The sequence below is a fragment of the Entelurus aequoreus genome, linkage group LG13 (genome assembly GCF_033978785.1).
Source record: "Entelurus aequoreus isolate RoL-2023_Sb linkage group LG13, RoL_Eaeq_v1.1, whole genome shotgun sequence".
In the NCBI taxonomy this organism is placed as follows: Eukaryota; Metazoa; Chordata; class Actinopteri; order Syngnathiformes; family Syngnathidae; genus Entelurus; species Entelurus aequoreus.
Genome location: NC_084743.1, coordinates 42047800 through 42065565, shown reverse-complemented (window position 1 = coordinate 42065565; position 17766 = coordinate 42047800). Strand labels below are relative to the sequence as shown.

The following is a 17766-nucleotide window of genomic DNA, read 5'->3' as shown; positions in this document are numbered from 1 at the left end:
CTAATCGCCTTCTGTAATTTCCAGATGCAGTCCGTATTAAATTGTATTTTTTAAAACAAATAAAAAGTCGCTGGCCAATAAAAAAAATGAGCTGAGGGCTGCAAATAGCACCTCAGAAGAGCTTTTGTTCCACATTCTGTTTAAATGTATTACTTTAAGTGCTTACAATTAATTCCAGTACAATGCAACTTATTTTTTAAATGTTAAAGGAAAATTCCACTTTCTTTTTTTAATTTGCCCAAATTCTACAATCCTTATGTGAGACAAGAACCCACATATTTTCCTTTTCTGTGCAAACTAAATAGTAAAAAAAAACTTAGTATAAGGCAGCTAACAAGCACATTCCTGATAACATGAAATATTTACAGTATGTTGGCAATTTTAAGCATTACCGTAACTTTTTTCCCTGGCGCATTGATTTCACAGAGCGCATTGCAACTAATAAGCATTACCGTAACTTCTTTCCCTGGCGCATTGATTTCACAGAGCGCATTGCAACTAATGCTTCTTCCGTCAACGACAGCATAGAGAGCACATTCCGTGTATTCTAGCCTTCGTGAGGGCTTTGGAGTGTCACGTTGCATTAGTGCTGAACAAAATATATACAAAAAATAAGAACTTAAACAGTCAACATCTGCTCTCACTGGGATGCCGACTGATGGGGTGGTTATATTTTTCAGCACAAGACCTTTGCTCTCCTTGAGCTGGTAAATTCAGCATAACCCTCACTACTCTAGTGGAAAACGCTGGAAGTAAATGCACATTTGCAGAGTCTTCCGAGCGATGTTGTCGGGTCTCATGCTGCATTCAATTTGTTGATAGCCAAGTTGAGAGCAAGTTTTGAACAAGGATGTACTGCTTGAGCCGGTTTGGATTTTATGCAGCGTGTGACATTTCAAAGTTGACCAACTTCTCGGCTTGGTGGCCCAACCTTTTATTATGCAGGCATGACTTATAATCAATTAAGTTTTATAAATTCAAAAGCGATAAAGCAGCAGTGCAAGAAGCACAAGTAGCTAGGATTACTTTTTAGATTGACTGTGAGCAGGGCGCTGTATTACTACACCAGAGAAGTAGTTCCTCTGTATTAGCTCTCACACTAACAGGCTATATACAGCTTGGTTAATATGCAGGTCACTGTATGTAAATGGAACGTTGTTGGCAGTTTCTGGATGTTTGTTTTAGATGGTTTTATAAGCAGAATAGATGACGCCCCATTACTTGCATTATAAGCAGCATCAAGGCAGCATTCACTATTTAGACCGCACAGAAAAGGGACAGACATGTGTTCTTGTCTCACATATGGATTGTGGTTAAAGAAAAAAGGTGCAATTTTCCTTAATGGCAGGTAAAATATCAGTAATACAAGTGTAGCAAAATCAAGTAATTACAAAACATCACTTTCGCTTAGCCTTACCTCCTCCCCTACCATGTTCCACAGATGAACCAGAGGAAGACCAGTATTATCATCATAGTTTGAGACCTTAAAAGTCAGAGAAGGCCAAATGGTTATCGACAAATCAACTTCAACAGTCAAGAAATGTAAGGCTTAAAGTTTACTTGTGCAAGCAGTGCAGCACCCCGTGTCATCTCCTCTAAAGCTGATGTGGCCTCAGAAGAAAAACAATCTTCTCCTGATAGAATATTCATATTAGACAAAAGGAACACAAAGAAAAACAGACGTCATCAATTTGTGTTTCAACACCAGCAAATAGTGTACCTGGTAAGGGAGCGATGTTGTCAAGCAATACTTCAGCCCCTTGAAACGGCAACGTTACAAAATCAGACCTGAAAAAAAAATAAGGCATTAGGTGTTGAGTGGAAGCATTACATATAGCAAAGTCATCTCTTATGTTATTGTAATAAGTATCGTAAGTAGTTGTAATAATGGGTTATACTTGTATAGCGCTTTTCTACTTTCAAGGTACCGGTACTCAAGGCGCTTGACACTATTTCCACATTCACATGTGGCACACCAATTAATAAATACAGGTGTAAATAGCAGAGAAAAACATCTGTCTACAGAAAGTTGTGAAAAAAAGGGAGTGCAGTCAGAGCGCAATTGTCCAAAAAGAAAGAAGGCAATTATGCATTGCAAGCCTCAAACGGAGTTTGGATGTAAATAACATTCACATTTGCTCAGCTCATTTTGTATCTGGCATGAACTTCACGTTGAATTCATTTTCACCTGTTTTGGTGAATTCTTTGAAAATATATTGCTTAAGGACTAGTTATTACTTTAGCATGACGAGATGACATTCGCATATTTTCCTTCCTTTCCTCACCCAAACAAACTGAGCGTAACCAGACAACCTGTATAGCTTTTAAATGTCAGTTGCTGTGTAAACTTGGAGAAAAGTTTAGGTATAAGAAGCTGACCTGAAATTGGAATAAATAAATGGAAATACACTGCTCAAAAAAATTAAAGGAACACTTTAAAAACACATCCGATTTCAATGGTGAAAAAAAAAAGTGGGATATCTATACTGATATGGACAGTTTAATGTCTCAGGAACAAAAGGATACCACATTTTTTGATGGAAATAAAAGTTTTCAGCCTACAGAGGGCTCAGTATAAAGACACCCCAAAAATCAAAGTGAAAAAATGATGTGGCAGGCTCGTCCATTTTGCCTAAATTCCATTTCTGCAACTCAAAATTATTTTCAATATCTTGTGTGGCCCCCACGTGCTTGTATGCATGCTTGACAACGTCACGGCATGCTCCTAATGAGACCACGGATGGTGTCTTGTGGGATGTCCTACCAGATCTGTCTAAGGGCATCAGTGAGCTCCTGTAAAGTCTGAGGAGCAACCTGGCGGCGTCTGATGGACCGAAACATTATGTCCCAGAGGTGTTCTATCGGGTTTAGATCAGGTGATCGTGAGGGCCATTCAATTGTGTCAATTCCTTCATCCTCCAGATACTGTCTGCACACTTTTGCCACATGAGGACCAGGAGGAACCCAGGACCTACTGCACCAGCGTAGGGTCTGACCATGGGTGCAAGGATTTCATCCCGATACCTAATGGCAGTCAGACTGCCGTTCTCTAGCCTGTAGAGGTCTGTTGGTCCCTCCATGGAAATGCCTCCCCAGACCATCACTGACCCACCACCGAACGGGTCATGCTGAATGATGTTGCAGGCAGCATAGCGCTCTCCTTGGCTTCTCCAGACGCTTTCACGTCTATCACAGGTGCTCAGGGTAAACCTGCTCTCATCTGTGAAAAGCATAGGGCTCCAGTGGCGGACTTGCCAATTCTGGTGTTCTATGGCAAATGCCAATCGAGCTCCACGGTTCTGAGCAGTGATCACAGGGCACACTACAGGATGTCGTGCCCTGAAGCCACCCTCGTGAAGTCTTTTTCTGACTGTTTGGGCAGAGACATTCACACCAGTAGCCTGCTGGAGGTCATTCTGTAGGGCTCGGGCAGTGCTCAACCTGTTCCTCCTTGCACAAAGCAGCAGATATTGGTCCTGCTGCTGGAATGAGGACCGTCTACGGCCCTGTCCAGCTCTCCTAGAGTAACTGCCTGTCTCCTGGAATCTCCTCCATGCTCTGGAGATTGTACTGGGAGACACATCAAATCTTTTTGCAACAGCACGCATGGATGTGCCATCCTGGAGGAGTAGGACAATCTGCGCAACTTCAGGAGGGTTAAGAAATCACCTCATGCCACGTACCTGACCAAAACCTTATCAGAAAAGTGCAATTGAATTCATGCCATACCCTGATAAAAAACTGTTCCTTTAATTTTTTTGAGCAGTGTATTTAGGGCTGTCAAAATATAATTAAAAAAAAAAAAAAGATCACATTCAGAAATTTGGGTTAATCATAATTACATGATTAATCAGACTTGCTTGAATAACATTTCTTAAAGGGTAACCATTTTTTAATGCAACTAAATATTAAATGAAATCAAAAGTCCGCTTACAATGGAACCTATGGGAATCACTCTATTCTGCCTATTAAGCCGTAAAAACAACATCCAAACACCTCTATTAAGGTTTTATTTACATGATTTAAGTATGTATGTCATGTAGTAACAGGCACATTTATAACATTTAAATGGGAACTGCACTTTTTGGAATTTTGCCTCTTTCACAATCATTATGAAAGACATGACTGATTAATTTGTTTTTATGCATTTTAACTTGTAAATAAACACATTTTTTGCGCTGAATGAGGCATCTCCTCCAAACTATACGAATGTGCATATTGTCCGTCCCCTTAAAAAGGGGTGGGGGGGTCGCACTAATATACAATGAAAACCTTAACCTTACCCCCAACCTAAGTAATAAATATACAGGTAAATCGTTTGAGGTGCTTACTATGAGGTCAGTCGCACCGCTGCCTCTCTACGTGGCTGTTATCTACCGCCCCCCAGGGCCCTACTCTGACTTTATCAGTGAATTCTCAGAGTTCGTCGCTGATCTAGCTTCAACTCTGAGCAACCACAACTGGTGACTATGCAGATTGTTTTAACTTAGTCAAAAGCAAAATATGATCATTAAAGAGGGGAGTGACATTATTGCACGTGGAACTAATTGATGCGTTAATTTTTATAGGTAGTGCACGATAAATATTTAACTAATAATTGTCCCCATTGCCGTGGCATTTGAAAAGTACAAAAAGTTTGCCAGAGACAACCCAAGGGATAAAGCGATCGAGCGCCATTTTTCAATGATGAAATGGTATTTGATTAAATATTATTTCACTATTGAAAAGATAAAGAAATGGTATTTGATGACATGTTATTTCATCATTGAAAAGATGGTGCTGGGTGACCATCCCTTTAACATCGTTGGAAGATACTGGATTTTGTCATGACAAATATTCAGGTGCAGTTAACCAAATTCAGCTTTGTTTAGTCTTTTACCTTCAGGTGTGCACAAACTGCATCTGAATCCATATTTCAAAATTATATACATATAGGTCTTGAAAAAAACATCAAGCAGCCCTATCTTTTTGCAAAGGTAGATCCAAAATTACAGCAGAATGTGTTTGGGGAGGAAGGTTTTATAAATGCAGACCAATACAGCCTTTACAGTCTGCAATGTTACATTTTTTGGAGGTGCACACCACGCCATACAATGTTTGCGGTAGTGTAAAAGGTGTACTGGGAGAGCAGAGAGGTGTAATTAATGGTCAAAATGCATGCAGAGTACAAAAATGTGTATGGCTTGCAGGTTTGTTACTGTATATTGGAATACATTACTAACTTAAATTAATTACTTTATATTGAATTACGTTTGCTATGCTTATCAATTTTGGTGTAAAACAACCTCCAGAGAATGTTGCTGCTGTGATGCCAAAATGACCGTAATCATTACCCAAATCATACCTTATTTGCCGTAGTGAGTCAATCTTGACTCTGTCATAGCCACCGTAATCAACATATCTTATTTCCGCCTCATTTGATTCCTTATAGAAAGTGATGACCTGAGCTCTCCACCATGCTCCTTCCACTGCTGGAGCAGCACATATTACTCCAACTAGAGGACAAAGACAAGAAACAAAAGTGCAAAAATGAGAGGGCTTCCCTTTGTAGGTTTAAAGGTCACAACTTTTTATAATATACGGTGGCACTTAAGTCAACACCCCTCGAACTGGCTTACTTACGTCGTCAAGCAGCAGTTGACAATCGAAACAAAAAATAGAGGTCGCTTGCACGTTTACTAAGTAGAAAGTTCGACATACTTTATTGCACAAACAGCAATCTGCTGAAATGGTTGTCTCCCCTTTGTGCAGATTTTTTTAATTTAGATTATTCTGTGTTCATATGATACCATATACCAACAATCTGAAAAAATAATACAATGGGTGTATTTTGTTAGTTGCTCTAGTGGAATCCAAGTTAATACAGACAGGGTTTTATTTAGAGCTTACTTTACACTGAACAGGAAGTTGCTTGGAGGATAATTTAATGTTGTGCAACGAAACCGTAGTTACATCGTGGTTGTCTTTCAACGACTACTTTAACAATACTACAACATGTTTTTCAAATAAGTTACCCCCTGGGTCTCATTTTATGTTGGTATATGCGGTCGATCATGTATGTTGATTTTGACTTAAGCGGGCATTCCCTAGAAAAACACTGTGGACCAGTGCATGAGTTGGTCTACAGACAGGACCCACTTAAACAATTTAATGTATATTCTAGAGTATTTGGTATGGAAAAGTATAATAAATATTTGCAAGCTAGTGGTAAGAAAGAAAACATTTTTGGGTGAAATAGATTAAAAAATTAACTGGAAATCTCATGTAAAAAAATATACAACATAAAGTAACAGGAAACATGTCAATGAATAAAGGAAAAATGTGTTCTGGACCAAAAATCACTCCATATTCTCTCCTGCTTGCTAATGTTACTATATCTGAGATATTGTGTAGAAAAATGGGAAAATAACTAAATGTATGTTTCGTTCACTGTGTTACAAAAATGATAGAATATTACATAATGTTGGATATAGAGAACATACAAACCCTGTATTTATTGAATAAACAATTTTGAAATTCAACGACTTGATGCATTTGAAAACAGCTAAAATTATGTACAAAGCTAACTATAATCTGCTACCCAAGAATGTACATACTCTGTGGCCTAGTGGTTAGAGTGTCCGCCCTGAGATCGGTAGGTTGTGAGTTCAAACCCTGGCCGAGTCATACCAAAGACTTTAAAAATGGGACCCAATACCTCCCTGCTTGGCACTCCGCATCAAGGGTTGAATTGGGGGTTAAATCACCAAAAATTATTCCCGGGCGCGGCACCGCTGCTGCCCACTGCTCCCCTCACCTCCCAGGTGGTGAACAAGGGGATGGGTCAAATGCAGAGGCCAAATTTCACCCCAATGATACAATCATTGGTACGTTAATGTTAATGTACAACAATTCTTCTCAACAAAAAAAATATAGATATAACCTTAGAGGACAACTATAACCATAGAGGAAAAGCTAATTTAAAACATCTGTATGCACGTACAACAATTAAAACATTTAGCACATTAGTATGTGGAATTAAATTATGGAATGGATTAAGCACGGAAATCAAATGAAGTACTAATATGCTTCAGTTCAAGAAACTGTTCAAACCACAAGTGTTCACAAAGTACAAAGAAGAATTATGTTAAACATCTTGACCACATTTCTAAAGTTAACCATCCAATATTTATTAATGCCTTTAATTTGTTCACTTATTTTATATCAATTTATTTACTGTTATAAAATAGAACAAACAAATGCAATAAAACTTATGATTGGAAAAAGGGTAGGGATAAATAAGATCTGCTTCATCCTACTCCTTTTCAGACATGCTGTAATGAAACAACTGAAAATATGTGATGTATTACATTGTAATTGTATTGTATGCATGATCGAAATAAACTGAAAATGCCTGCCTGACGATATATAATGTTCTGACCATACCAATGGATGAGATTGTCCTATTTTTCCAAGTTTGGTTACCTTCCGCAGGTGAGGGAAGGGTGGGTATGCCTGGCTGGGAGTAGCACAAGAACATCTGCTGGTCGAGGCTCCTCAAGGCATGGTAAGTAGGATGTGTGTGCTGCTGGACAAAGATGTGCCCGGCTGACACAATATTCACCACGATCACTTCCACAGTCACGCCACTGGGCATAAGAAGCTAGAAACCAATGATAAGAACACAAATGATCACTTTTGGACTGGAAGAAACCTTGAAGAAACTTTAAATTTTACGAGAGCTCCTTGATATTTTTTGATTTAAAAAAAAAAGTAAAGTAAATCATATTTATATAGCGCTTTTTCCTCTAAAGACTCAAAAGGGCTTTACATAGTGAAAACCATTATCTACATCTTTAAGCTACATTTAAACCAGTGTGGGTGGCACTGGGAGCAGGTGGGTAAAGTGTCTTGACCAAGGACACAAATACAGTGTTTGGGGATACGAGCCATCTCTTGGTTAATTGTTGTTCTTTAAGTTGAAAGCTTTATCTTACTCGCAAGCATTAACTACTAGTAGATAATGGGTTATACTTGTACAGTGCTTTTCTACCTTCCAGGTACTCAAAGTGCTTTGACATTATTTCCACATTCACCCATCCACACATTGAGCAACCACGACCCAGCAGGAGCAAGGGTGAAGTGTCATGCCCAAGGACACAACGGACATGACTAGGATGGCGGAAGCCGGGGACCAAACCAGAAACCCTCAGGTTGCTGGCATGGCCACTTTATCAACCGAGCCACAACGTCCCCCAGGGTGACGAAGAAAGTGAGCGTGAAGGAGAATGTTAAGAGGAAGCGAATGATACACATTGATTTAAAAAAAGAAACAAAAAACATGATCAAGGTTTGCATTTCAGCTTGGCAAAGCTGTACAAGCATTGGCCTGCTACAATAATCTACATACCATACTGAATCAGAATGAGTTTGAATAATTTCTAATTGAGGGAGATTTACCCACAAAACTATGGAGAAGCTGCTAATGGTGTGTTTGACAGAATAACTTGCAGGAAATACCATAGACGTCTGCTTAACTAGGTAAAGGCTGTACATTTCTATAACATTACTTAAAACTACAGTAGTAGTTTAGCACATTGTATTGTTTTTGGGACAATATTTGTCTTCTTGATCATTTCTCTTTTTAAAAAGCATTTTACATGTTAAAATGGTGTTTTTGGGTGACAGCAAAGATTTGAGTATCAATTAACTTCAACGCAGAACATTGATTTAAAATAAGCCTCGGTCCAACTGAGTGTGTGTAATTAATAAAAATAAAATATATATACAGGTAAAAGCCAGTAAATTAGAATATTTTGAAAAACTTGATTTATTTCAGTAATTGCATTCAAAAGGTGTAACTTTTACATTATATTTATTCATTGCACACAGACTGATGCATTCAAATGTTTATTTCATTTAATTTTGATGATTTGAAGTGGCAACAAATGAAAATCCAAAATTCCGTGTGTCACAAAATTAGAATATTACTTAAGGCTAATACAAAAAAGGGATTTTTAGAAATGTTGGCCAACTGAAAAGTATGAAAATGAAAAATATGAGCATGTACAATACTCAATACTTGGTTGGAGTTCCTTTTGCCTCAATTACTGCGTTAATGCGGCGTGGCATGGAGTCGATGAGTTTCTGGCACTGCTCAGGTGTTATGAGAGCCCAGGTTGCTCTGATAGTGGCCTTCAACTCTTCTGCGTTTTTGGGTCTGGCATTCTGCATCTTCCTTTTCACAATACCCCACAGATTTTCTATGGGGCTAAGGTCAGGGGAGTTGGCGGGCCAATTTAGAACAGAAATACCATGGTCCGTAAACCAGGCACGGGTAGATTTTGCGCTGTGTGCAGGCGCCAAGTCCTGTTGGAACTTGAAATCTCCATCTCCATAGAGCAGGTCAGCAGCAGGAAGCATGAAGTGCTCTAAAACTTGCTGGTAGACGGCTGCGTTGACCCTGGAAAAAAGAGCTGGACTGCTGCTGAGTGGTCCAAAGTCATGTTTTCTGACGAAAGCAAATTTTGCATTTCCTTTGGAAATCGAGGTCCCAGAGTCTGGAGGAAGACAGGAGAGGCACAGGATCCACGTTGCCTGAAGTCTAGTGTAAAGTTTCCACCATCAGTGATGGTTTGGGGTGACATGTCATCTGCTGGTGTCGGTCCACTCTGTTTCCTGAGATCCAGGGTCAACGCAGCCGTCTACCAGCAAGTTTTAGAGCACTTCATGCTTCCTGCTGCTGACCTGCTCTATGGAGATGGAGATTTCAAGTTCCAACAGGACTTGGCGCTTGCACACAGCGCAAAATCTACCCGTGCCTGGTTTACGGACCATGGTATTTCTGTTCTAAATTGGCCCGCCAACTCCCCTGACCTTAGCCCCATAGAAAATCTGTGGGGTATTGTGAAAAGGAAGATGCAGAATGCCAGACCCAAAAACGCAGAAGAGTTGAAGGCCACTATCAGAGCAACCTGGGCTCTCATAACACCTGAGCAGTGCCAGAAACTCATCGACTCCATGCCACGCCGCATTAACGCAGTAATTGAGACAAAAGGAGCTCCAACCAAGTATTGAGTATTGTACATGCTCATATTTTTCATTTTCATACTTTTCAGTTGGCCAACATTTCTAAAAATCCCTTTTTTGTATTAGCCTTAAGTAATATTCTAATTTTGTGACACACGGAATTTTGGATTTTCATTTGTTGCCACTTCAAATCATCAAAATTAAATGAAATAAACATTTGAATGCATCAGTCTGTGTGCAATGAATAAATATAATGTACAAGTTACACCTTTTGAATGCAATTACTGAAATAAATCAAGTTTTTCAAAATATTCTAATTTACTGGCTTTTACCTGTATATATATATATGTATATATATATACACACACATACATACATATATACACACACACACACACACACACACACACACACACACACACACAGCTTTGTGTAATTAGTAGTAACAATATTTCACCTTTTCTTGCTTCTTTATGCCTTTTAGTCAATTTTTGCAGGTTCTATTTTGGTTTACTTTATTTCTACATAAGTGCCTTAGGAAAATACAACAACCCTAGGGAAGCAAAAGGCCCCAAAAAGGATACACCTGCTTTTATAGCGCTTCGTCAGGGTTAAGTGCTTTCTGTGAATTCAACGCTAACTTTTGACTGTTTGGCTTGTTAACTTCCTTTGTTTCAAGTGAACAATAGTAAACTGTAAACCGAAGGGGAGTGTTATTGCAGCTGGAACAAATTGATGCGGTAAATTCAATTTTCATTGCAGATGTTAATTATGGATCATATACATACAGTGCATCCGGAAAGTATTCATAGCACTTTACTTTGATCACATTATTTTACAGCCTTATTCCAAAATGGAATACATCCATTTTTGCCCTCAAAATTATACACAATGATAATGTGAAAGTTTTTATTTTTCTAATTTATTTTAAAAATGACATGTACATTTAGGTAGTCACAGCTTTTGCTCAATACTTTGATGCATCTTTGGCAGCAAATATAGCCCTTTAAGTACGATGCCACAAGCTTGGCACATCTATCTTTGGGCAGTTTCGCCCATTCCTCTTTGTAGCACCTCTCAAGCTCCATCAGGTTGGATGTTCCAGGATGTCTCTGTACACTGCTGCATTTGTCTTAATCTAGTCAGGTAGGTGACTATGAATCCAATGGTCACTGTCAGAGCCACAGCATTCCTCTGTGGAGAGAGACCCTTTCAGAAGGACAACCATCTCTGCAGCAATCCACCAATCAGGCCTGTATGGTATAGTGACCAGACAGAAGCCATTTCTTAGTAAAAAGGTTTGCCAAAATGCACCTGAAAGACTCAGACCATGAGAAACAAAATTCTCTGGTCTGAAGAGACAAAGATTAAACTCTTCGGCGATAATGCCAGGCGTCATGTTCGGAGGAAACAAGGCACTGTTCATCACCAGGCCAATAACTTCCCTACAGTGAAGCATGGTGGTGGCTGCGTCATGCTGTAGGGATGTTTTTCAGCGGCAGGAACTGGGATACTAGTCAGGATAGAGGGCACCATGAATGCAGCAATGTACACCTAAACCAACGCTTCCCATCCAACCTGATGGAGCTTGAGAGTTGCTGCAAAAAGGAATGGGTGAAACTGCCCAAATATAGATGTGCCAAGCTTGTGGCATCATATTCAAAGGTGGATCAACAAAGTATTGAACAAAGGCTGTAAATACTTACCTCCATGAGTTTTTATTTTTCATAAACTTGCAATTAAAAAAAAAAAAAAACTTTTAAAAAACCTTTTCACATTGTCATTATGGGGTGTAGTCTGTGGAATTTTGAGGACAAAAATAAATGCATAACTTTATTCCTGTTTGGAATAAGGCTTTAACATAAATTGCGGAAAAAGTGAAGCACTGTGAATACTTTCCGGATGCACTGTACATACAATAATGTTCTACAAGCCAGTCAATTACAACCTTTACGCTCCATAAGATATTTTTTTTGAAGATGCACATCATACCTTGCAATAGTAGACCCCCACGGGTCTACTATTGCAATAGGGGAAAAGTGATGAATTGTAGCCAGTGTAAAGCAGCAAACTACGTACCTGAAGCCTGAACGAGAAGGCTTGCGTATGCTCAAAACAGTGTCGAAGAGGCGCGTACCGTGTTTTCCATGCAAAGTATGTGATGGACGCAAATAAAGCCAACAAAATAAAATAAACACCGGTGTCGAACCTTCGTTTACTTATTGTGTTTTTCCTAAATTCTTAATCATTGCATTAACAGTCATGTGGTTTATACTAAAGCGCACACCAGATGTTTTATTTTTACAGGGATGGGTATTTTTGACAAATGCCGAAAAACTCGCAGCCTAGCCAAATCACAGAATTTTAATGTGATCACGCTTCCCCTTCTTTCTTTTTTTTATGGCGAACCCCAGTTGAAAAACTTTGCACACTCAGATAGCTTATTAGATATCAATATAATGCAATGAAGAGTACTGTGTGTAAGACCACTGATTAGCCAAAGATCCAGTTTTACCCAGGAAGTAATGGGGAGTGATGGCAATGGCAGGGGTGGCGGTGGAGGTGCATAAATGTTGGTCATCTCCAGATCTTTAAATTTCTTCCCAATCAGGGATAGGGCTTTGTCCACTTGCTGCTGCATACCTAGTAGGGTAGATGTCAAACATGAGGTTGACTTGACAGCAGTCAAACAGTAGCAATAAATTCATAAAATGTGTAATATTAGCCTATTCTCTCTTCAAAACACCATGTAATAAGTGGATATGCCGCTCAACAACTCACCTTCTATGTGACATATTTGGAACTCCTGTGTGTAAGGCAAGGCTGAGATGTAGATCTTTGCGCCTGAGGTCTGCTTCAGGAAACTCACATATCTTCCTTGCCTACCAATTAAGCGCCCAACAAGACCCTTGACAAAAAAGACAGCATAAATGATGTGGACTACAAACTCTGACTCCAATTACACCGTGTGAAAAGGACAAAAATGTCCTTTTCAGAAATCTGTTAGGGTGTCCCAAGGAAATATTATACTGTTAAGACATGGGGATGAAACAATACTTAATTAAATGAAAGTCTGAGCTCAAGAGTCCTTTTACTCACGTTACACACCATCCATCCATTTTCTACCGCTTGTTCCTTTCGACGTTACGGGGTATTAGCAATAATGATGAAGTTGATAAAACTAGAAGATAGGGTTGCACGATTATGGCCAAAATAATAATTCCGATTATCTTTATCAAGTGAAATCATGATTAATAATCAAAATTATTCATTATGTTGTGTACCACATTTTTATTGTACTTTTCTATTTTAAACAACAAGAACTTAACTTTCATTTCAAAATGAAACTTCAAGTAAAAATAATTCATAGATAATAAAATTTAATTTGTAAAAGACTCAGAATGTTACAATATCAAAATCTCACGGTACGATATCACGGTATTGTGGTATATGCAAAAAAAATTTAGATAGGAATGTTCATGATCAACGCTTACTTGAACACAAATACTTATGCTAAAATGTTCTAATCATATTTATTTCTACAGGCAAGTATTTTTATGTGCAAAAAATTGTGCGGGAACATCTGTTTCTTCCTGAGAAGCAGTGTCCTCTACAGTTTGGAAAATGCAGTTTCTCAGAGAAGTTAACTCAGATTTTAACTTTTAATAATGTAAATAACTCACAAATTGACATTCAGCTCTGCTGGCTTCATCTTTTCCGGGTGATGACAGCTTATCAAGTAGTTTTCTTGTGCAGCAGATGCTTCAACTTGGCACTGCGTGCCTTGACTAAGTCTGTTTTGACTTGGAACACTCAAGACGAACGTGGCGCTCTTTATTACCGCCACCACAGAGGGTATGTTTTCGCCAGGGTTTGTTTGTCTGTTTGTTGGTTGACATAACAGTTATTAGGATTTGAAACAAAAAAATCTACAAAGTGGAAAATACTTTACTTTGCGGCGCTCCAGGCCCCCACATTGCGGTCCGCGCTGCGCAGAGGATTCTAGGAGATGCAGTTTATTTTCAGACTAGTCAAAGCAAAAGTGCCAGAAAAAAATTACACTTACCAAGTTTTGATTTGATAACGTCCCCGCATAGATAACATTTTAAAACCACAATACCGTAATATGTACAATACCGTTACATCCCTACAAAAGGCCAACTAAAAATAAATTCGGCATTGAGTCCGTTTATAAATTGCCAACTAGTGAAAAAACAAGGCCATGCACAAAAGACATACTACAAGCCGGGATTTGCGCGCATGATGGTCTGCTTCACGTTGCAGGGCATAAGTGTCGGTGCTTAATGTGTCGCAGCAACTCGGGTTATTAGTTTGGATGTGCAACACAGCTTTGCAGCTTGAGTGTTGAAAATCATGATCTGATTAAAATTTAATTGTGCAGTTTTTGCTCGACTATATATTGACCTAAAAATTATTACCGATAAAAAATAAATGACAATATCGTTTGAGACCAAATCAACCACTGATGCAATAACACAAGGCAAATATAACCTTTCAAATTCCATAAACTTATATTTTTTGTATATTTTAACATTGTAATTGAAATGTAAACTTTTAAATACCAAGTTAAATAAAATATACTGTGCATACATTTTGCATGTCACAATATCACAACCTAAAGTAATAAAATAGGTTTTCTCTGTTGAGAGTGGGAGACCCTCAAATACACATCCAACACAATATATAAAATGGTTAAATAAAGTTATTGTGATCAAAATAATTGTGGTTATAATGGTATTTTTTAATGTGCTTTAAAACGTTTTTTGTTTTTTTTAACCAAACTGATTTTTTAAATAACTAAAGTAAATAGTCACACAATATACTTTCTTGGCAGAGGAAACACATTTTGTTCAGTCTTTAAAAGACTCAGTTTTGTGTGTTTAAATAAGTTTATTTTCTTCCTTCCATTTTAATTTGTAAACTTTTAGAATGCGTTTTAAAGACAGTAAATTGCATGATCAGTTATATCACTTCCAGTTTATGTGACGTCACGCGAGTTCACTTTCTGTTGAACGGAGTACGTGTCCATCTGTTTTAACTTGACACTAGAGACTGATCACTTTGTGCATGCACAGCCTTTCTGTTTAATGTGAACACTGTAGCTTAGTTGTTTGGACAGTTATGTCTTTATACAAGTTTAGATTGGGAAAAGACAATGCCTCGTTTATTAAATGTTGGCACGTAAGCTAGCTAGCAAGCTAACGCTAGTTGGTCTCCATAATTTTATTAACATGTGGTTATTAATCACAATTTTTTGATAATTTTAATTTAATACGATAATACTAACCGTCGGGGGTTTTACAGCGGTTACCATTACTGCCACTTATTTGTAGTACAAACAGCCACAGCTGCTAAAACAGATGAGTGATCGCTCCTTTAATCCGTAACAATGCATACAAATGGCAATTACCAAAGTGAAGTAAAGTGAATTTTATTTATATAGCGCTTTTTCTCTAGAGACACAAAGAGCTTTACATAGTGAAACCCATTATCTACATCTTTAAATTTAAACCAGTCTGGATGGCACTGGGAGCAGGTAGGTAAAGTGCAAGGACATAACGGAAGTGACTAGGATGTGAAAAGCTGGAATCGAAACTGGAATCCTTAAGCTGCCGGCACGGCCGCTCTACCAATTGACCCACGCCGCCATTATAATTTTTTTAAGAGAGACATTTGTGACAAATGGATCCCCCGTGACCCAGAAAGGGTTAGTAAAAAACTAAAAAAAAACTATGGTTTTAAAACATTTGCACTCAAAAAGTGTGGTTTCTGCACAATCGGAATATACAGTAGCCTACATGTGTGAGACCTGTTTTGTCTCACCTTTGGAATTTCTATCTCCCAGATGACAAGCTCTAAACTTGAAGTAGCAAGGTTACTTTGACTTTCCCCAGCGCCCATCGTGCAGCCGCTGTCACCCGAGTCCATGCTGTTCACATCAGAGCCTGGACAAGAGGACAAGTAGTTTTACAAAAGCATGTTTTTAGAGCAAAACAATCATTGAGGAAATGCTAAGCAAGGGAATTCAGGCTTATTGAAATATGTGATATCATGTAAAATGTATTTGATTTTAAGAGTTCAATTAAGACGGCCTGTGGTTGTCTAACAAAATCATCTGTTGACTGACTTCTCAAGACAATATAGTGCAGCTGGCAGCAACACAAATCTTGCCGCCAGCGGACGCCGGACTGCTTGGTTGCAGAAGCGGCCCCCAAGAAGTAGGGCACTGATTAATCAAATATGACGAAGTTGGGAACAACAAGCTGGACAAAGTCGGGTTTTCCACAGATTGCCAACATACTCGTGGGGTGGGGGCTATGCCACCAACTTCTGGACGACTTCAATCACTGCAGATGTTGCAAATTGAACATCTATAGTATTTTCCTCAGTTTAAAGCCTTGAAGCGTAAATATCTGTCTACTAGTCATCTATAACACTTCTACTCGCATGGTGTCTTCATTCATTACTCCAAGCAACATTTGCAAGTTTAACATTATAACTTAAACATTTCATACTTACAGGTACTAAACCATCACATCCTTGCATCCATTTTCTACCGCTTATTCCCTTCGGGGTCGCGGGGGGTGCTGGAGCCTATCTCAGCTACAATCGGGCGGAAGGCAGGGTACACCCTGGACAAGTTGCCAACTCATCACAGGGCCAACACAGAGACAGACAACATTCACACTCACATTCACACACTAGGGCCAATTTAATGTTGCCAATCAACCTATCCCCAGGTGCATGTCTTTTGGAAAAAAAACCATGACATGTTTTTGATAATAGTGTTTTCATTTGTACGTGTTATCGTAAAGTAATGAAGCTAGCGTTAACATTAGCTAACACGTTTACAAACGTCTGTTAGTATTAACTTACAATGGCATTCTTTTTGCACTGTTTCAGTTTCACAAATTCCTAGGCTGATTGAAAAGCTGTCTTCTGCAGCTAGTAGGTCCATGACGATGAATTAGGTTTTGTTTTATCAGGCGTTTTACTGCCTTGTTACAGGCAACATTTGTAAACAATTAGGGTATATAAATAACCAATTACAAAATCTTTGTGTAAACCAATTTCACAATATATAGATATGTGAACTACATTTATGTGCCGCTTTTCTGTAGAGACTTAAAGCGCTTTAAATAGTGAAATATGTACCGTATTTTTCGGACTATGAGCCGCACCGGCCGAAAATGCATAATAAAGAAGGGAAAAAACATAAGTCGCACTGGAGTATAAGTCGCATTTTTTGGGGAAATTTATTTTATAAAACCCAACACCAAGAATGGACATTTGAAAGGCAATTTAAAATAAATAAAGAATAGTGAACAACAGGCTGAATAAGTATGTTATATGACGCATAAATAACCAACTGAGAACGTGCCTGGTATGTTAACGTAACATATTATGGTAAGAGTCATTCAAATAACTAACATAGAACATGCTTTAAGTTTACCAAACAATCTGTCACTCCTAATAGCTAAATCCGATGAAATCTTATACGTCTAGTCTCTTACGTGAATGAGCTAAATAATTTGATATTTTACGGTAATGTGTTAATAATTTTACACATAAGTCGCTCCTGGGTATAAGTCGCACCCCCGGCCAAACTATGAAAAAAACTGCGACTTATAGTCCGAAAAATACGGTACATATATACAGTGTTTTCACTTAATGTAACTGAATGTGGCGCAGTGCCACGGCAAATTCATCGCCGTCACACCTTGGGAAAAAAAGGTT

General features: G+C 38.6%; 1 protein-coding gene across 1 annotated transcript in view; it reads right to left on the bottom strand.

The window, feature by feature from the left end:
- The window catches only part of akap1b (A kinase (PRKA) anchor protein 1b), a 56434-nt gene that overhangs the window by 21591 nt on the left and 17077 nt on the right, over positions 1-17766 (bottom strand). The window contains exons 3-10 of the mRNA XM_062067869.1: positions 15853-15974; positions 12790-12916; positions 12524-12651; positions 7465-7642; positions 5345-5495; positions 1721-1788; positions 1561-1634; positions 1418-1483 (exon numbers count right to left, since the gene is read on the bottom strand). Of these exons, the coding sequence (XP_061923853.1) occupies positions 1418-1483; positions 1561-1634; positions 1721-1788; positions 5345-5495; positions 7465-7642; positions 12524-12651; positions 12790-12916; positions 15853-15974 (914 nt within the window). The remainder of the gene's footprint in view (positions 1-1417; positions 1484-1560; positions 1635-1720; positions 1789-5344; positions 5496-7464; positions 7643-12523; positions 12652-12789; positions 12917-15852; positions 15975-17766) is intronic.